Source organism: Strix uralensis, chromosome 12 (genome assembly GCF_047716275.1).
Source record: "Strix uralensis isolate ZFMK-TIS-50842 chromosome 12, bStrUra1, whole genome shotgun sequence".
NCBI lineage: Eukaryota > Metazoa > Chordata > Aves > Strigiformes > Strigidae > Strix > Strix uralensis.
Window position 1 is genome coordinate 4,496,238 of NC_133983.1, and position 16,008 is coordinate 4,512,245.

The following is a 16,008-nucleotide window of genomic DNA, read 5'->3' on the forward strand; positions in this document are numbered from 1 at the left end:
CAGGAAGCTGGTGCAGCCTGTGTCGGTGAATGGAAGCGGTGCCTGGGCAGGGAAGTGGCCAGTACTGGTACTGGCAAACGGCCCTGGGTGAGCTCTTGGGCAGCTCATCGGCTCCTGCACAGCCCTGGGCATGGCTGGAGAGGGAAGGTGCCAGGGACAGTCCTGCTGGGCGGCCTGGCTGCACCCACCCACCCTGTTTGGGACTTGTGATCGTGGATGGTGGTGGTGGGCTTGGGAAGGGCACTGCAGGAGAGAACCTTTCTCCGTGTAGCCTGGGGCAAACCTTCCAGGAGGTGGCCGTGGGTAGGGTTTCACAGTGCATGAGTGTCCTGCAGAAAGGATTGGGAAAACCCATTTTCCCTAACCTGGAGAACGGCTGGCTTTCCCCAGCCTGCCTCTTCCCTTCCAAAAGACGAGGATGAACTGGAAGAGGCCACATCGTGTTGTGGTGCCGGGGAAGGGACTGAGCTTTCACTTTGGAGCCATTAGCAGAAGCTTGTCAGGGCTGAGGAGATGGTCCCGAGGTTGGGCTGCGTGTGCCATCCCAATGGGGTGCCCATTGCTCCTCCCTCTCCGAACATGCACCCATGCAGACAGGGAGGGGATCTTGTCCATTTTACCTGTGGCATCAGGTTCCCTTGTAGGACCGGCCAGCAACAGCTCTACAGGCTGTACTGGTTGCGAAAGAGCTGTCCGTAAAGGTGTAAAATCCCAAGGCCCAGACCTCAGAAGGGACTGCAGGTAGCAAAGCGTAATTGTAGTCAGTGTTTTCATTTGTCCAAAATGAGGACTGTCCATTTGCACCTTTATTATCTTTGAAGACAGTTAACGGTACAATGTGGAAAATACATCAGCAGCCCTTTTTCCATCAAAGAGAAGGGAGGAAGGCACCTGCCAAGGGGACGCAGCAGCGGGTAAAGCTGCCAGTGCACGGGGACCCTCTGGTTGCGGCTCACAGCCCAGGGGCTGGAGCACCCTGGTAAATGGGAAAAAGGGGGAAGAACAGGAGCAAGGGAGCCCAGAGCCCCTGGGCAGAGAAACCACTGGGCTGGTGTGGGAGATGAGCTGCGCCCCTTTGATTTGAGGCACTCCCCTCGGAGGGAGCCTGGAAAGCTTCGGTGCCTCTGCTCGGGTCCGTGCTAATGAGGAGGCTCGCTCCTCTCCTCGCAGCACTAATGAGAGATGACAGCTCCACCGCAGCCTTGAAACCAGAGTCAAGCTGTATCAAAGCGCCAGTCCGAATTAAGAGCCTTTCCCAGTCGCTGGTATTTTACAGCCCAGTGGCCAATTTCTAAATCGTAGGGGCCAATTATTTCTGAAGCCTTTGGTGTGCAGCTAATGAAGGCCTGGAAGGGCCCTTCTAAATGGTTATAAGCCCTGTAGGCGGCAGAGATGTAATGGAGGTGGCAGGCACAATTAGCCATCCATAATTCCTCCTAGCAGCTGATTAAAGTCTCTTTATCCGTCTTACCGAGATCAGAAGGGCACATATTTGGGAAATCAAAAATGCATTAGGGGCTGTTGGGGGCCTGTGCGCTGCGCCCTGGGGTCGCAGCATGAGCTGGGAGCGGCACAGACCTGCCGCGTGTCCCCCCGTGTACGGGACGGGCCCCTGGTCCCCGTGGGGTGCAGCCTCGTCCCTGCGGGTCCCCCGCAGCGTCAGTCACCCCATCCTGTTATCCCGGGACCCCTTTTCCCTGTGAGGAGCAGGGGTGGGATGGGGTGGCTCCTCGCTACGGTCTCCCGAGTGCAGGAGCACCCCGGTGGGCTTTCAGCTGCTGCGGAGACACTGAGGGGTGCCGGCCTCATCCTGCCCCCAACGAGTGGGGCAGCATCCACCACCCAAACGCTCTGAAGGGCGCTCGCTGCAGCCACCCTCCCGCACCCTCCCTGCCCCGGGATGCTCCAAAATGCCCCGTGGTGGGAATTTCATGGATAGGGACGGAACGGGGAGCCCCCAGTGTGCCCAGCCCGAGCCCCGTGCTGCTGGGGCTGCTGGTTTTCCCGTGGTTTACTCGCTCTTTGACGCTGGGGGATGCCCACAGACAGCGGGACGCTGCTGCCCAGCCGGGCGATGCGTGAACCGTGGGTGCTCCCCGCGCTGTGCACGGGGCCTTCGGGGCGATGCCCGCTCCCCCCGCAGCCGAGCCGGGGTGGGACCGGGGGTGGGGTGTCCCACGGCCGGCTCCTGCCCCGTCCCCCGGTGCCCCCCCCTCCCCGCGGGGGCGGGGGGATCCGCGGAGCCCCCGCGCTCATCCGCGCCCGCCCCCGCGGGGCCCGGCGGAGGGGGTGTGGGGGGGTGGGGGGGGTGCGCTCCCCCTGCCCGCCCCGGCCCAGAGCCCTGGCGGGGAGGCGCCGGGATGGAGCGGGCGGCGGGCGAGGGCCGGCCCCTGCTGCCGGCGGCGGGCAGCGCCGGGCTCTCCTCCGCCGGCGCCGTCTTCATCCTGCTGAAGTCGGCGCTGGGCGCGGGGCTGCTGAGCTTCCCCTGGGCCTTCGGCAGGGCCGGCGGCGCCGCCCCCGCCCTCCTGGTGGAGCTGGTAAGGGGGGGGCGGGGGGGGCCCGATCCGGGGTGCGGGACGGGGGCGAGGGGCTGCGGGCAGCGGCATCCCCAGAGCGAGCCGAGGCACTGCCGGCGCGGGGAAAGGGGCGAGGGGAGAAGGGGGGGTTCACCTGCGCCGGTGTCTGGGGGGCTGGCGGGGACCCTGCCCTTCACACGGGGCGCAGCGCCCGCGTCCCGAGCCAGGCTGAAAGGGACAACGGCCAGGGCAGGGGGGCAAAAGCCGCTGCCGCCTTAGAGATGCCCTTCGCATCTGAAGCCACACTTTCAGCTGGCTTTTAGCTCAACCTAAAACGGAATCGGTGGCTGGTCCCTTACATGCCCCAAAACCCCGAATCTAAACCTAAAGTATCACATAGGGCTGTTTCTCCATCCTTTTGCTGGCCCGTGTTACCCAGGGCCACAAGGTGACCTGGCTGGCAACCTGGTCCCTGACCACGGCCCTGCTGGGTCCCCCTGGGTCTGGGGTGTGATGGAGGGTCGGCGTGGTGCTTCTTGCCGGGTCCCGTCCCCGCAGGGCTCGCTGGTTTTCCTGGTGAGCGGGCTGGCGGTGCTGGGCTACGCAGCAGCTCTCAGCGCCCAGCCCACCTACCAGGGGGTCGTCCGGGTGGTGTGTGGGGCGGCGGCAGGGAAGCTCTGTGAGGTCTGCTTCCTCCTCAACCTCTTCATGATCTCCGTGGCTCTCCTCAGGGTGGTGGGTGACCAGCTGGAGAAACGTGAGTTGTTTCCCCTTGCCACATTCGGGGCTTGCTTGGGGCTGGCAGCTCATGGGAGCAAGGGGAAGGTGGTTCCATATGGGCTGGGGGCAGCCCTGGGGTTTTCTTGGGACCCCTGAGGACGTGGGGCTCCCTGGTACATGGTGTGATGCTCCTGACCCCCTTGGGCCACCTTTTGGGGCACAACTGACCCCCCCACAGTGTGCGACTACCTGTACCCCAATGGGACGCTGAGCGGGGTCCCCCCGCCACCACCCTGGTATGCGGACCAGCGCTTCACCCTCTCGGCTCTCTGCATCTTCGTCATCTTCCCGCTCTCCGTCCCCAGGGAGATCGGCTTCCAGAAGTACTCCAGGTACCACTTGGGCTAGTGGTCCAGCCCTCAGCACCCTGTACCCCAGACCACCTCCTCCCGGGTCGGTGCAGGCCCACAGGACCCCCCTCCCTCCTGGCTGTCAGGTGTCTGCGTGCTGATGCTCTCCCATTCCCCGGCAGCATCCTGGGCACTCTGGCTGCCTGCTACCTCACCCTGGTCATCATCCTGAAGTACCACCTGCAGGCAGAGAGCCTGGGCTCACCCGAGTCCCCCCAGCCCTCCAGGTAGGGGGGGGGGGGTGTCATCCCTGCATCCCTCCCACCCTGTTCTCCGTGACATCAGCAGTGGCATGGGCCAGGGCTGGAGGCAGTGCCAGGGAATGGGCCTGGGTGGGGGGGGGTGAGCTGGGGACAGCGCTGGCAGAGAGGTGGGTGGGTTGCAGCCCCCAGCCCCACCTTTCACCTCAGCAATCTCCCCTTCTCCCAAAATCACCAGGCGGGAGGTTCCTACGGTGGCATCCCAGCTTCACAGCTTATGCCACTAAGGTCCCCTCTTCCTCTGGGGGTCTCATGCCCTTTGCTCTGCACTTCCTCCCCTCCATGCCACAGGGCCTCCTCCTGGGCCTCCATCTTCAGCGTCATCCCAACCATCTGCTTTGGCTTCCAGGTAGGTCACCCTGGCCCCACTGTCCCCGGCTGCCGGGGCGGTGCAGGCAGCCTCCCACGGCATCCCGGCCCATGGGGACACTATCCCTTGCCGGGGGGACTTGCAGGGAAGGGGGCCCGTGGCTGTCACCAGAGGTGACTGTGGGGCAGGGCACAAGCCCTTGGGGATGGGGGAGAGTGGGACAGGGCACCCACGCGTGGGAGGGAAGGCACTGGGGGTGGGGGGTGTTCCTGCAGGGGACCCAGCACCGTCCCCCCGTGCCTTGCAGTGCCACGAGGCCTGCGTGGCCATCTACAGCAGCATGCGCAACCAGAGCTTCTCCCACTGGGTCGCTGTCTCTGTGCTCTCCATGCTCGTCTGCCTGCTCATCTACTCCCTCACTGGTAACCCCAGCACCGGAGCACTTCACCCCCTCCTTGCCCCCAGGGTCCCCTGTCCTCAGGGCTTATCTGTCCTCCTCGGGGCTCCTCTGTCCTCACCGGCCCAGCCGCCCACCCCCACCTCCCCGTCGGCAGGGATCTATGGCTACCTGACCTTCGGCGAGGCCGTGGCATCCGACGTCCTGATGTCCTACCCAGGGAACGACCCGGTTGTCATTGTCGCCCGCCTGCTCTTCGGTGTCTCCATCGTCACCATCTACCCCATCGTGGTGCTGCTGGGCAGGTGAGGGGGCGGTGGCGAGCCAGGTGTCCCCCCCGGCTGGTGTGGCTCCGCTGGGTGCTGTAAACCCCCTCCAACCCCTCTCTAGATCGGTGGTGTGGGACCTGTGGGCAACCCCCAAGCACGGGGCTGTGGCGGTGCCCGAGGCGCACGAGCGGCGGAGCCGGGTGGCGCTGACGGTCGCCTGGATGGCTGCCACGCTCGCCATCGCCCTGTTTGTCCCGGACATTGGCAAGGTCATCGAGCTCATCGGGGGCATCAGCGCCTTCTTCATCTTCATCTTCCCAGGCAAGAGTGAGCAGTGGGAGGAGGGGAGAGGTCACCAGTGCCAAACACATCGCTGAGGAGGCAGGGGAGGCTGTGGTGGTGGGTGGCCTGTCTTGGCCCTGTTTTAGGGGTGCAGGGGTGTGCTTGTGGAGGGCGCGGCAGTGGGGCCTGGAGGAGGGGTGCAGTGGCTGTGGGGCTGAGCCTCTGCGTTGGTGGCAGGGCTGTGCCTGGTGTGCATGACCGGGACCTGGACCCTTGGGCCACGCAAAAAGTGAGTGTCTGTGGGCTCGGGGGCAAGGGCAGGGGCAGGGATAGGGTGCGGGCAGGGTCCCTGGGGGCCACCCTGGCCAAGGTGGGAGCCCCACGAGGAGGGAGATTTGGGGCACCTGTAGGTACTGAAAGCAGAAGCACTTGCTGCGGGACACGGGGTCTGTGGTGGGGCTGAAGGGCGGGTATGGAGGGGTGTGCCTGGGTATCGGGGATATGCCCGGGCCATGGGGATGTGCCTGGGTACCGGTGCTGTGCCTGGGCATCAAGGGTGTCCCTGGGTGTCAGTGATGAGCCCAGGCACTGGGGAGGTGCTCAGGAACCGGGGATGTGCCCAGGTACCGGGGAGTGCTCAGGCAATGGGGTTGTGCCCGGGTACCAGACCCTTTGCAAGGCAGTGGCTTTAGGGGAAGGATTGCCACGGGGTTTGGAGGCACTGGGGCACCTGGTGGGGCACCTGGGGTGGGGGTCAGGGTGGGGGTCAGAGGGACACGGTGCACCAAGTGTCTGTTGTGCCAGGGCAGTGTGTCCCCATCACCGCTCCTGGCCGGAGAGGTTGGGGCACAGCAGCAGCCCATGCTGGGGGGGCCTGGCATGGTGCTGGCGACTTTTGGGGTAAGCATGTGCCAAAACATGTCTGCAGTGCCCCTGGGGGAGCAGCAGAGTCTGAGTGAGGCTGGAGGTGATGTGGGGGCAGGTCCTGTCCCCCATGGTGGCCAGAGGGAGCACCCCAGGACCTTGGGGTCTCAGCCAAGAGGGTGCCCTGGGGGAGGCCTATGACTGTCTTGGAAGGGGGGAGGGTGTCCCTGGGGATGTCAAAGTGCTGGGGGGCCAAGGCAGGAGGCAAGCAGGGGCACCCAGGTGGGCAACAAGGACTTGGAGAGGTCCCTTGGAGAGACCCACCAGGGCATGAGCCCAGGAGTGCCGTCATGAGGGGACAACATGAGCCAGGGTGATGGGGACAACGAGGGACAGTCCCAGCCTGCCTGGGGCAGTTCGGGAAGGTGCTGACGACCCCGCGTTGGAGCAGCAGTGGGGCTTGGGGGTGAGTGCCACGTCCCGAGGGCTCGGTGTCCGGCTGAGGTGGGGGGGGGCTGTGTGCCTGGGGAGAGGGGGACAGGGAGGTGCGGACTCACAGGTCACGGGGCTAGGGATGGAGCCAGGGAGAGGATGGGGCGGGTGCATGTGGCAGTAGGGTGGGGGCTGGCGGTGTGTGGGAGCAGCTGTGCCTGAGCACAGGGGGTCAAGGTGGGTCTGTGCCCCCTCGGCAGGGCCACCGGGAGCAGGCAGAACTGGGGATGGTCTTGTGGTGGTGGCTTTTGACCTGATTTTGTGTGTCGTTGCAGTGGGCACAGGGGCTGAGCCAGAGGGGCTGCTGGGGTCTTTGGCCCCACCAGGAGCGATGCAGAGCAGCATGGCAGAGGAGCCTGAGACCCCGCAGAGGGCCCCACGCACGAGGGGGCCGGGGGCTGGTGTGTTACTGGGGACGGCTCTGTCCCACCAGCCCCCTGCTCGTGTCCCCACAGGGCTGCTCTCATCGCCTGGGGCGTCCTCTCCGTGCTTGGTGGCACCTTTGTCTGCGGGCAGAGCGCTGCCCTGGCCGTGCTGGGGCTGCTGCGCTGAGGGGCCACGGATGCCCCCATCATGCCCCCCACCATGAGCCCCCCCCCACACCATGCCCCCCAGCCCCATCGGCCTGGACAGCCGCCCCGGACACAGCTACACTGCTGGATCCAATCGCGGTTTTATTTGGCATCACCGTCCCTGTTGTACAGCGGCTAATAAAGATGGGACAGGGCCCTGCGCCACGCACCTTGAGGGACCCCCGGGCACGGCAGGGTGGGGGCAAGAAGGGCAGCAAGTGCTGCACACAGACAGACAGACAGACACACAGATAGACCCCAGGAAGGGCGGGGGCAGCCACCCCCCCGCCTGCAAGGCACCCGCTGCCACCACACACACGGCAAAGGAAACCCCTCGGGACCACCCGCACCCCACAGGACCAAGGGGCAGCCTGGGAGCAGGGATACCCCGCTTTGTCACCACCCTGACCACCCCCAGGGGCACGGGTCCCTGTCCCTGCAGGCACACACACACTGTGCCAGGCACGGCCTCGCCCCCCCAGCCCCCTCCCTGGGTGACCCTGGGGACTAGCAGGGACCCCCAACTTACCCCCCCAGGGGACCTCCAGCCTCCCATTCTCAGCCCCGCTCCTCATCAGCGGCTCCCTACCCCTGCCTTGCCCCCTCCCCATTGCCTGGCTGCCTGCACCCTGCCTCCCCCACTCCCCCCGCCCCCCCCCTCAAGACCACCCCACTCCAGGGAGAGGTGACCAGGTGATGGGGTAGCTGGGGGGGGAGGTCCTATGGGGTGCGGGGGACACACACGGGTGTTTCCTTCACTGCAGACAGATCACACCGACACCTCCCACCCCCCCAGCCACGCGGGGGTCACAGCCACCCCGCAGCGGGGACGGGTGCTGGTGGGCCCCCCAGCACCGGCGGTCACTCTCGGCTCAGGGCGCACCAGGCGGCTGCAGGGGAACGGCACCGGAGGGTCACCCCTGCCCGGCCCCGCATCACCCCGACACCCCCGTCCCACCCAGCCCCGTCTGCGCTGCCCCCCGCCCCGTGCCCACCCCTGCTCCCCGACAGTGGGAGTAGTGCTGGCCACCTGGGGGTCCCTGTCCCCCCACCGCGGGGCAGCCGCCCTCCTACCTGGCACAGCCACGCTGGAGACGGCCTCCGGCTGGCTCAGTGTGTCCACCTTGACGTGCTGGAAGCCCTTGCAGGTGGCACTCTGCAGGTGCCTGCGCCCGGGCAGGAAAGAGGGGGTGATGACCTCCCCCTGAATCGCTATCCCAGCCCCCCACAACCCTGTTGGCTCTAGCAGGGGTTCGGTGCCAGCAATCCTGCTCACCCTCCCCTGGGGCAAAGCACCCTGCCATGGTTCAGGACAGTGAGACCTCCCATCCCCCCTGTCCAGAGGCATCCCCCGGTGGGAGATGCACAGAGAACTCCCAATCTCCCTGTCCCCTTTACAGTGACAGCCCCAGGACAGACAGACAGATCCTCGCTCCTGCCATCAGACAGGGGGCAGAGCTCGGGGCTCAGCAGCTCCAACACCCCTCCACGCCCAAGCACCCCACCCAAAAATGAGCTTTTTGTGCACCCTCCTCTACCTCTTCCAGTCCTCCTCAGTCTCCCAGAACTCGTAGACGATGAAGGTGACCCCGTCGGGCAGCTTCACTGCGGTGACACTGGCGGGAGTGGGGAGAGGGGTGAGCCCCTAACCATGGGGCATCCCTCTCCCCTTGGCCTCTGCAGCCATGGGCATGCTGCAGGGTGGGCCACCAAGGGGTGACCCCAGCAGCCCAGGTGGGATGAGACCCCCCCCTCCCCCCCGCCCCCCCCGCCCAGCACATGCAAAAGGATTTTGGTGGCCAAGCACCACTACACCCCAACTCCTGGCTGTTTTGCCTCAGCCCTTCACTTGGTAGGGTGCCCCATGTTGTGGGAGCAGCTGGACACCCCCTGCCCCCCCCCATCCCCCCCCCAAAACCCCCAGCCCCCCGATGCACGGCTGCCGGCGGTACCCACTGGAAGCAGTCCTGCTCCCCGGCCACACTCTTCAGATACTGCTTCAGGGAGCTGCAAAACTCGCCCAGGTGCTTGTGCGACACCGTCATCTCATCCCGCACCAGGAGGAGGTACTGCCGGGCCCCCCCCGAAACACAGCGGCACATGAGACCCGAAAAACAGTGACCCCTCACCCCCCAAGTCCGATGCCATGCTGCAGGGACACCCCAGCACCCCGTGGGGGGTGGCCGGGCTCTCTCACCGTGCAAGCCGTGCTCTCGCTGTCCGACAGCCGCTGGTGCAGGTCAAACCAGAGGGTCTGGGAAAAGGGGGAAAAGCCCTGGGGTGGGAGGGGGGCTGAGACTGTGTGTCCCTCCTAGGCCAGGGAGTTTCTGTCCCCAGTGCTTGGGATGACAGGCTGTGCCCTCTTCTCTGCTGGGGCCAGTTCTGAGAGCCATTTGCACCTTCGTGCCCTCCCGTCAGGACCCTCTGCAAAAGCTCCTCATGCTCCCAGCACAGCCAACATCCCCGACACCATGTCCTTGCATCAGCCCCAAAACAACTGTCACCTTTTCACCATCCCTGAATTGTCCCTGGGGCAGCAGGAGTGGGGGTACCCATCCCTCCCCAGTGCCACCCAACCCTTCCCAGCCCCGGGCACACTAATTTCCTCTGACAACCATGATCTACATTTTTCTGCCCTCACCCTTAATGGCACCTCTCTGCCCCCATGTACAGCACCACCTTTCCCCATCCCCTCCTGCCCTGAAAGTGCAAACCAGGAGGATTTCAGAAACATCTCCTGCACTGCACCATTTTCTCCTTCAGTCCCTAGATGGAGTAAGATTGCTTCTGCGAGAGACGTTGCCTTCTTCCTTATGTTTCTTTCTTGTTTAAATAAACTCACAGTTAATTGTTTCACATTCAATAGCTGCTGTCAGCTCATCAGACGTAATATCCCCCAACATCACCGGCACCCCAGCTTCCACCTGTGCACGCCATGGCACGGGGATGGGCATGGTCACCTCTAGGTCACCTCGGTCCCAACCAGGGCAGGGAGGTGGTGGGGCTGCAGGGACACCCAAGGGACAGCCCCAAGCGTGGAAACATTGGCCCTTACCTTGTCCTCCAGCCTGCCGATCAGCTCAGCCAGCCTGTTGATCTGCCCCTCCAGCCCCTCCGCCTTGGTGTCGGGGGAACCTGTGCGGAGCCAGGAGGCAGTGATGGAGTGAGAGGTACCCCCTGAGACCCCGCTTCTCCCCAGGGAAGTCGAGTGTGGCCTCTGTGCTGCCGCCAGGACCGCAGCTCCCTTCCCTGAGCACCCCAAGCCACCCTAGGCTGCCAGGAAGTGGCCATCACTTACCAGTCTGGAAGCTCTTCCCATGCTCCCTGGGGACCATCCAGCTGGTGGGAGAGTAGCTGGGGACGGGGTTGTCGTACCAGGTGTCCATCAGACTGTGACCAGCCTTGCTGGGGTAGTGCCTGCAACCAGAGAGCACACAGGCTGTCAGGGAGGGCACAGCCGAGCATGTACAGTGTGGCCCTGGCGAGCTGACACAGGAGCACCCTTTGTGGCACCTCTGCTGCCAACACCAAACCCCTTGGAGAGCAGCAGCATCCGCACCATGCCCAGGCAGAGCAGGCCTCCCTTCCATACCATCCTTCAGCATCACCCAGCACGGGGAGTGGGTCAGAATTAGACCAATACCAGTGGGCTACTCCCAGCAGCCATCACTTTTCTTTCCTGCTTACGAAACACTGCAGCAGCCCTCCCAGCAGTCCTCAGGGATTTTTTTCTGCCCTAGACAGACACTGGCAACACTGGGCATTGGGGTGCCAGTAGCTGTGCCCAGCTGGCTGGTGGCACCTTAGCGGATGGCTTTGATGACTAACACATGGGAAAAGTTGCTGTCACACGGGCAGCACACAGGCTACCCATGCCCGAATTGCTGCTGGTGAGCAGGGAAAGCCTGCCTGCCTGGCAGCCTGGCTGCAGCCACGGTTCTCCTGGAGAATGGAGACACATCCACCATAGCATGTCCTCCACCTTGCTTCTTCCTCTGGGGCTATGAAGCCTATTTGGCCTGGCTCATCCTGCAACACCTCTTGGAGAAAAGGAGCATGTGTGTGTGTGAAATGCATGCACATACCCCTGAGATCACTGACCCAGCTCCTCGGTGGTCCCCCCAGGCCCTCGTTCATTTGAAAGCCAGGGAGGATGCTAAGACCTGCCATGCCCACAAGGGTTTGCAACTGCCATCTGTGTGTAGATAGATGGGAATGGGTTTTGGGAAGGATGACCCTCTCTTTCCTTCCTCCTCCACCTGCAGGAAGCCTGAGCCTCAGAGGGGGAGGCTGAGCTGCTCAAAGGGTTTCCAGCGTTTCTTCCCAGTGAGAGCAACTCCGTGCTGGCTGCCTGCTGATGGATGTGCCTGGGAGCCCCGGCTCCTTTTGGCATCTCTTGCCAGCCATGCAGCTCCTGGCTGGAGTCAACATGCTGAGCACCGGGGAGCTGATGGACACAACACCAGCCAGCATTGTCCCTGCCCTCCTGTCTGTCCCCAGGCACCCGGCTCCCTCTGAAGCGCAGCAGCCATGTGCCCTCTCTATCCTCCCCAACTACCCCAGGCAATTTTGGCTCACTACTTTGGTGCCGAGGGAACAATGTCTGGGTGCTGTTGTCCCCCAAAATCAGACAGCGTGGACTTGACCATGCACACGGCAACGTGACAAGTGGATCCAGTCCCGAAGAGCATCCCCGAGATAAGGAAGCAAGAACAGTGATAAAGGTGGCAGGAACATCCCCATTGCTACAGGCTGTGCAATAATCCCACTGCCTGTGCTGAATAATCCCCCATCAATAGGCAGGAAATTAGGCAAGAACAGACAGAGATTTCTTTTTAATCACAATTTAATGAGGTCTCTCAGGCTTGGACTGCTCTCAAACTTCGTTTTACAGCCCTTTATTTTGGTGCTTTTTAGGCCACCTCTTTGTCTTCATACGGATGCATGAGATCATTTTTTGTGTGTTTTTTTGGGTTTTTTTTTTGGTTATTATCACCACGAGAAAACAACTACAATACTCCTCATTATGAACTAGGCTCACATGTCGGCAAATAAAAGCCAGCAAAGTCTTTCATGGGCCTTAATTGCTCTGTCTGATGTTGGGCTTGTTTCCTCCTCATTGTTTCCCAGGAGCTCTTACTTTTTCCATGTATTTTGTACAAGGTTTGCCACAGGCCAGCGGTTTCCTTCCAAAATGGGGAGAAGAAAGCGATGTGAGGTGATAAAACCCAGAGCATTCCTCCTAGGAAAGCTAGTGAGATGTCACCAGAGCTGCCCAGGGTCTCTGTGCCCCAGGCACCAACAGCTCCTGTGAGACCAGCCCACTGCTGCCTGTCCTGGGATGCAACTCCTGCTGATGTTAAAATCTAAACCGTCAAGACCTGGCTGCAGCAAAGCATTCGGGCACAGTGGCCCCTGCGGTGCCCCAGGGGGCGGTTGGGATTTTCACTCTCTGTGGTCCACGTGCCCTGGACCCCTCTGACCACCCACAGCTTGAGGAAGCCAAGGCATCCCCCCAGGATGAGCATCTCGTGGCCTCCTGCTTTGCAGGTATGGCAGGAGAGGGACTCGCTTCATGAGCATCTGATGAACGGTTTCCATGGCAACCTGTCCTGGTTACAGCTGGTGACAGAGATACTCCGGGGAGGCAAGTGACACTGTGACACCAAGGGTACCCCTCATATATTAGCCCTGGGAGCACTTGAGAAATCTTGAAATTGTCATCTCCTCTGTCTTCTCCAAGCACAGTAGCACATGCCAGGCTGCTAGGATGGGGACAGCCCCCTCCCATGGGACCCAAGGACAGCGGTACCTGTCCCCAGTGCACAAGCACCTTTCGCGTCTGTGGATGATCTCACCCGTCGGGTGCCCCGCAGGAGGGACAGCATCCCTGCACAGGAAACCACCGGCCGAAGGCTGTCCCCAGCACACCCCAGACACAGCCACCCTGCGGCTGGTGCCCATGTTTTGTCCTGGATGGGACCAGTGGCTTTGCTTGGAGAAGCAGCCTCGGTGCACCCAGCTCTGCCCAGCCCGGCCCCAGGGTGCTGCCCCCTTGTTTGCATCCCCCACCCCCCCCTGCACTGCCCTGGGTGAAGGGGTCAAGAAGCACCCTTAGGGCTGCAGGAGAGTAAGGGACGGGGCAGGACAGAGTGGCAAAGGAAAGCCCCAAGAGCCCTCAGGAAGCTGGGAAGTGGGGCAAAGCAAAGGCAGCTGCTTGCTCGGCTCCCTTTTGCTCCCGCACACAGCCTGCTGCATTTTCCCTCACCCCACAACAAGCATCCTCTGCCTCTCCCTCCACCCCCCTGCACCAAAATCAACCGGGAAGTGGAGAGGAGGGCAGGAGCTGCTGCAGACCTGGCAGGGTTGGTTTGCTCGTCGATGGCATCCACAGCACTCTCCACGGAGCTCAGCAGCGACTGGGTCTGGTTCGCCGTCTCCTTCAGCAGGAAGCGAGTCACGAACTGGTCCACATTGCTGCCGCTCTCATACACCTGTGAAGGCAGACAGCGAGCACTGTCAGATGGGTGGCCCTGCATATAGCCCCTCCAGCACCCACCACCCCTGGGACAGATTGAGAGAGGCTGTGACAGGAGGGAGTGTGGGCAGTGAGGCAGTGAGCATTGTTTTATTTATAGATAAATAAAGCAACATAAAGAGGTGATTACCCAAAGCCCATAGTTGCTCTCTTTACTGTGATCTTAAATTACTTTACTATTGCCTTGCAGTGCAAGAGCCAGCGGGTGCAGGTATGAAAAGTGGCCCCTCCTGTGCTTTGGATATTCCTACTCCGAGAGCTTCAGCATGTTATTTAGTGCCTCAGTCCACAACAGCACAGCCAACCCAGCGCTAAAGTAAAAGGGGTTTGGGATGATTAACATGTCTCTCACAGGGGACCCGTAAGCTGAAGATGCCTTCAGTCTAGCAGCAGAAAGCTCTGGCAGTCCCCACCCAGATTCCCTCCAGACCCACGCTGTGACACAAGAGCCTCAACATATTTTGGCGTTAAGAGTTTTCTTTCTGAAGAGGGAAAAAGGAAAGCTCTGGCCATTTGGGGCCAGAGGCAGGATGGAGACAGCCTGCGGAGCAGGAATGCCTTCAGCAGGAGGCAGGCTGCTCCCAGGGAGCTTTGGTGGAGGAGGATGAGCTGTTTGAGCGGCAGAAGCTCCTGGGATAACCCAAACCCTCCCAAGACAGAAAACACTTAATAAAATGTTTTAACAGCACGACTGATCTGCATAAAACACCCAGGGCCCCTTCCCCAGCATAGGTTTGCTGTGCCCTGTCCATGGCACGGTCCTGCTCCTCCACCTCCTGCCAGCCACTGGCAGAGGCGGGACCCTGCACAGCTGGACTGACACCAGTACGACTGGACCAACACTGGCACTACCAGTCCACAACTGGCCCAACCAGTCCAACACTGGCCTAGCACCACTCCAACCAGTCCAACACCAGCCCAACTGGTCTGACCCCAGCCCAACCAGACTAAGACCAGCCAGGCCACTGGCCACACCAGGTCTGGCTGACGCTGACCACTCAGCATCAGAGCTAAAAAAACTTGCAGTGAAAAAAAAAAAGCTCTTCTAAACCCAAAGTCACTAGTATCACCTTTTTCCCAGACTCTTTCCAATCCATCAGTGACTGCTGGGACAGCACGTGGCCCAGGCAAACCCTTGCCAGGCAGCCTGTTCCTGAGTGCCAGCACCTCCTGGCACTGGGCTCCGCCGGGACTCATGACTTTTTGGTGCCGTGAGATGGGGATGGATGCTCCTGGCTTCCTGCATGCTGCCAGCAATAACCAAACTCGTGGGGGACTGGAGTGGTCCCAGCACCACCAGTTATCTGAACACACAGCAGCACAACATGAATACCCCAAGCTCCCCAAAACAAATTATTCTAGTTTTATGGTGAAGCGATTAACGAGGGTTATTTCCATGGCAACAGGAGCAGCTTCACAAGAACCTGAAGGGCCTTTATCTCCTGTTTTAAATCGTAAAAGAAGAATGAGCTGAAGAAAAACACTTCTGGGAAAACTGTCACAGAGCTGATTTCTCACCCCTGATTTGGAAGGGGAGCATGAGTTTCTTGACAGCTTCTTGAGCATCCAACTAGCGCAGCAGTTAATGACTTTTCTTTAACACAACAAACTTGCTCCCTTCCCTGTCACAGCCGTGGTGTTTCTGGGGGATGCGCATGACGTGGTGATCGTCACTGCACGGTGATGCTGAAGCAAACTGCAGTGCAGAGTGCCATATTCATGATCTCCTGCAGCTGCTTGCTGTAGCACCATCGGGCAGCAGGGAGAGAGATGTAAGAAGGGCAGGGATTGACAGGAAGTGTTGCTCTTTCACCAGCACACCAGGACACACGGTGACAGGACCAGCTTAGGGTTTCCATGGGCTGCAGCGGATCTGCATGAGGACCAAGCACTGGGATGCTCCTCAGGTTTCGGGGATGCACTTGGCAGCACACACGGGACCCTGCCACCTTTTGAGCCTTTCACCAAGTAGGACCATGCTTCCCAGCACAAACCAGCACACTCCACCAGCACCACCATTATCCGACACCCAGGTCAGAGGGAGGAAAGCTGGCATCAGTTCAGGACACAGGGAGACACATCAGAAAACCAGGCAGGAGAGCCGGGGGATGTCCCTGGCCAGGTATCATCAAAGACTCAGAAACACAACCGTTAACACTGAGTGAGCACCTCTGAGTTATCACCTTCCTTCATAGCCTGGCGACGTTTGAAAACAAGGTCAGATGACTTAGAAAAACCATCTCACCTCTCACTTAACAGTGAGATTCAGCGCAGCCAGTGCAGCACCGCTCGCCCACGTGAATGAGCACGGGACGATGAGCGCAGTTGGAGCAGTGTCACCATCGGGGCTGCCTCGAGACTGCCTCTGCCTCGCCGGG

At 61.4% G+C, this 16,008-nt stretch overlaps 2 protein-coding genes across 2 annotated transcripts in view; one reads left to right on the plus strand and one right to left on the minus strand.

Annotated features, from left to right (window-relative positions):
• Nucleotides 1–2,359: 2,359 nt before the first annotated feature.
• On the plus strand, nucleotides 2,360–7,090 carry SLC38A8 (solute carrier family 38 member 8). The gene is made up of 10 exons (XM_074881593.1): nucleotides 2,360–2,537; nucleotides 3,075–3,273; nucleotides 3,475–3,628; nucleotides 3,769–3,873; nucleotides 4,198–4,255; nucleotides 4,524–4,638; nucleotides 4,771–4,918; nucleotides 5,004–5,203; nucleotides 5,402–5,453; nucleotides 6,976–7,090. Exons 1-10 carry the CDS (start codon nucleotides 2,361–2,363, stop codon nucleotides 7,070–7,072), a joined length of 1,305 nt encoding a protein of 434 aa, XP_074737694.1. The 5' UTR covers nucleotide 2,360; the 3' UTR covers nucleotides 7,073–7,090.
• Nucleotides 7,091–7,829: 739 nt separating this feature from the next.
• The window catches only part of NECAB2 (N-terminal EF-hand calcium binding protein 2), an 85,903-nt gene continuing 77,724 nt past the window's right edge, over nucleotides 7,830–16,008 (minus strand). Inside the window, exons 6-13 of the mRNA XM_074881556.1 lie at nucleotides 13,450–13,586; nucleotides 10,391–10,509; nucleotides 10,148–10,227; nucleotides 9,290–9,346; nucleotides 9,049–9,161; nucleotides 8,631–8,708; nucleotides 8,167–8,258; nucleotides 7,830–7,982 (exon numbers count right to left, since the gene is read on the minus strand). Of these exons, the coding sequence (XP_074737657.1) occupies nucleotides 7,954–7,982; nucleotides 8,167–8,258; nucleotides 8,631–8,708; nucleotides 9,049–9,161; nucleotides 9,290–9,346; nucleotides 10,148–10,227; nucleotides 10,391–10,509; nucleotides 13,450–13,586 (705 nt within the window). The 3' untranslated portion in view covers nucleotides 7,830–7,953. The remainder of the gene's footprint in view (nucleotides 7,983–8,166; nucleotides 8,259–8,630; nucleotides 8,709–9,048; nucleotides 9,162–9,289; nucleotides 9,347–10,147; nucleotides 10,228–10,390; nucleotides 10,510–13,449; nucleotides 13,587–16,008) is intronic.

Coding starts and splice junctions, on each gene's coding strand:
- SLC38A8 (XM_074881593.1), top strand. CDS start 2,361: ATGGAGCGGGCGGCGGGCGAGGGCCGGCCCCTGCTGCCGGCGGCGGGC. Junction 2,538..3,074: donor CCGCCCTCCTGGTGGAGCTG/GTAAGGGGGGGG, acceptor CCGTCCCCGCAG/GGCTCGCTGGTTTTCCTGGT. Junction 4,256..4,523: donor CCATCTGCTTTGGCTTCCAG/GTAGGTCACCCT, acceptor CGTGCCTTGCAG/TGCCACGAGGCCTGCGTGGC.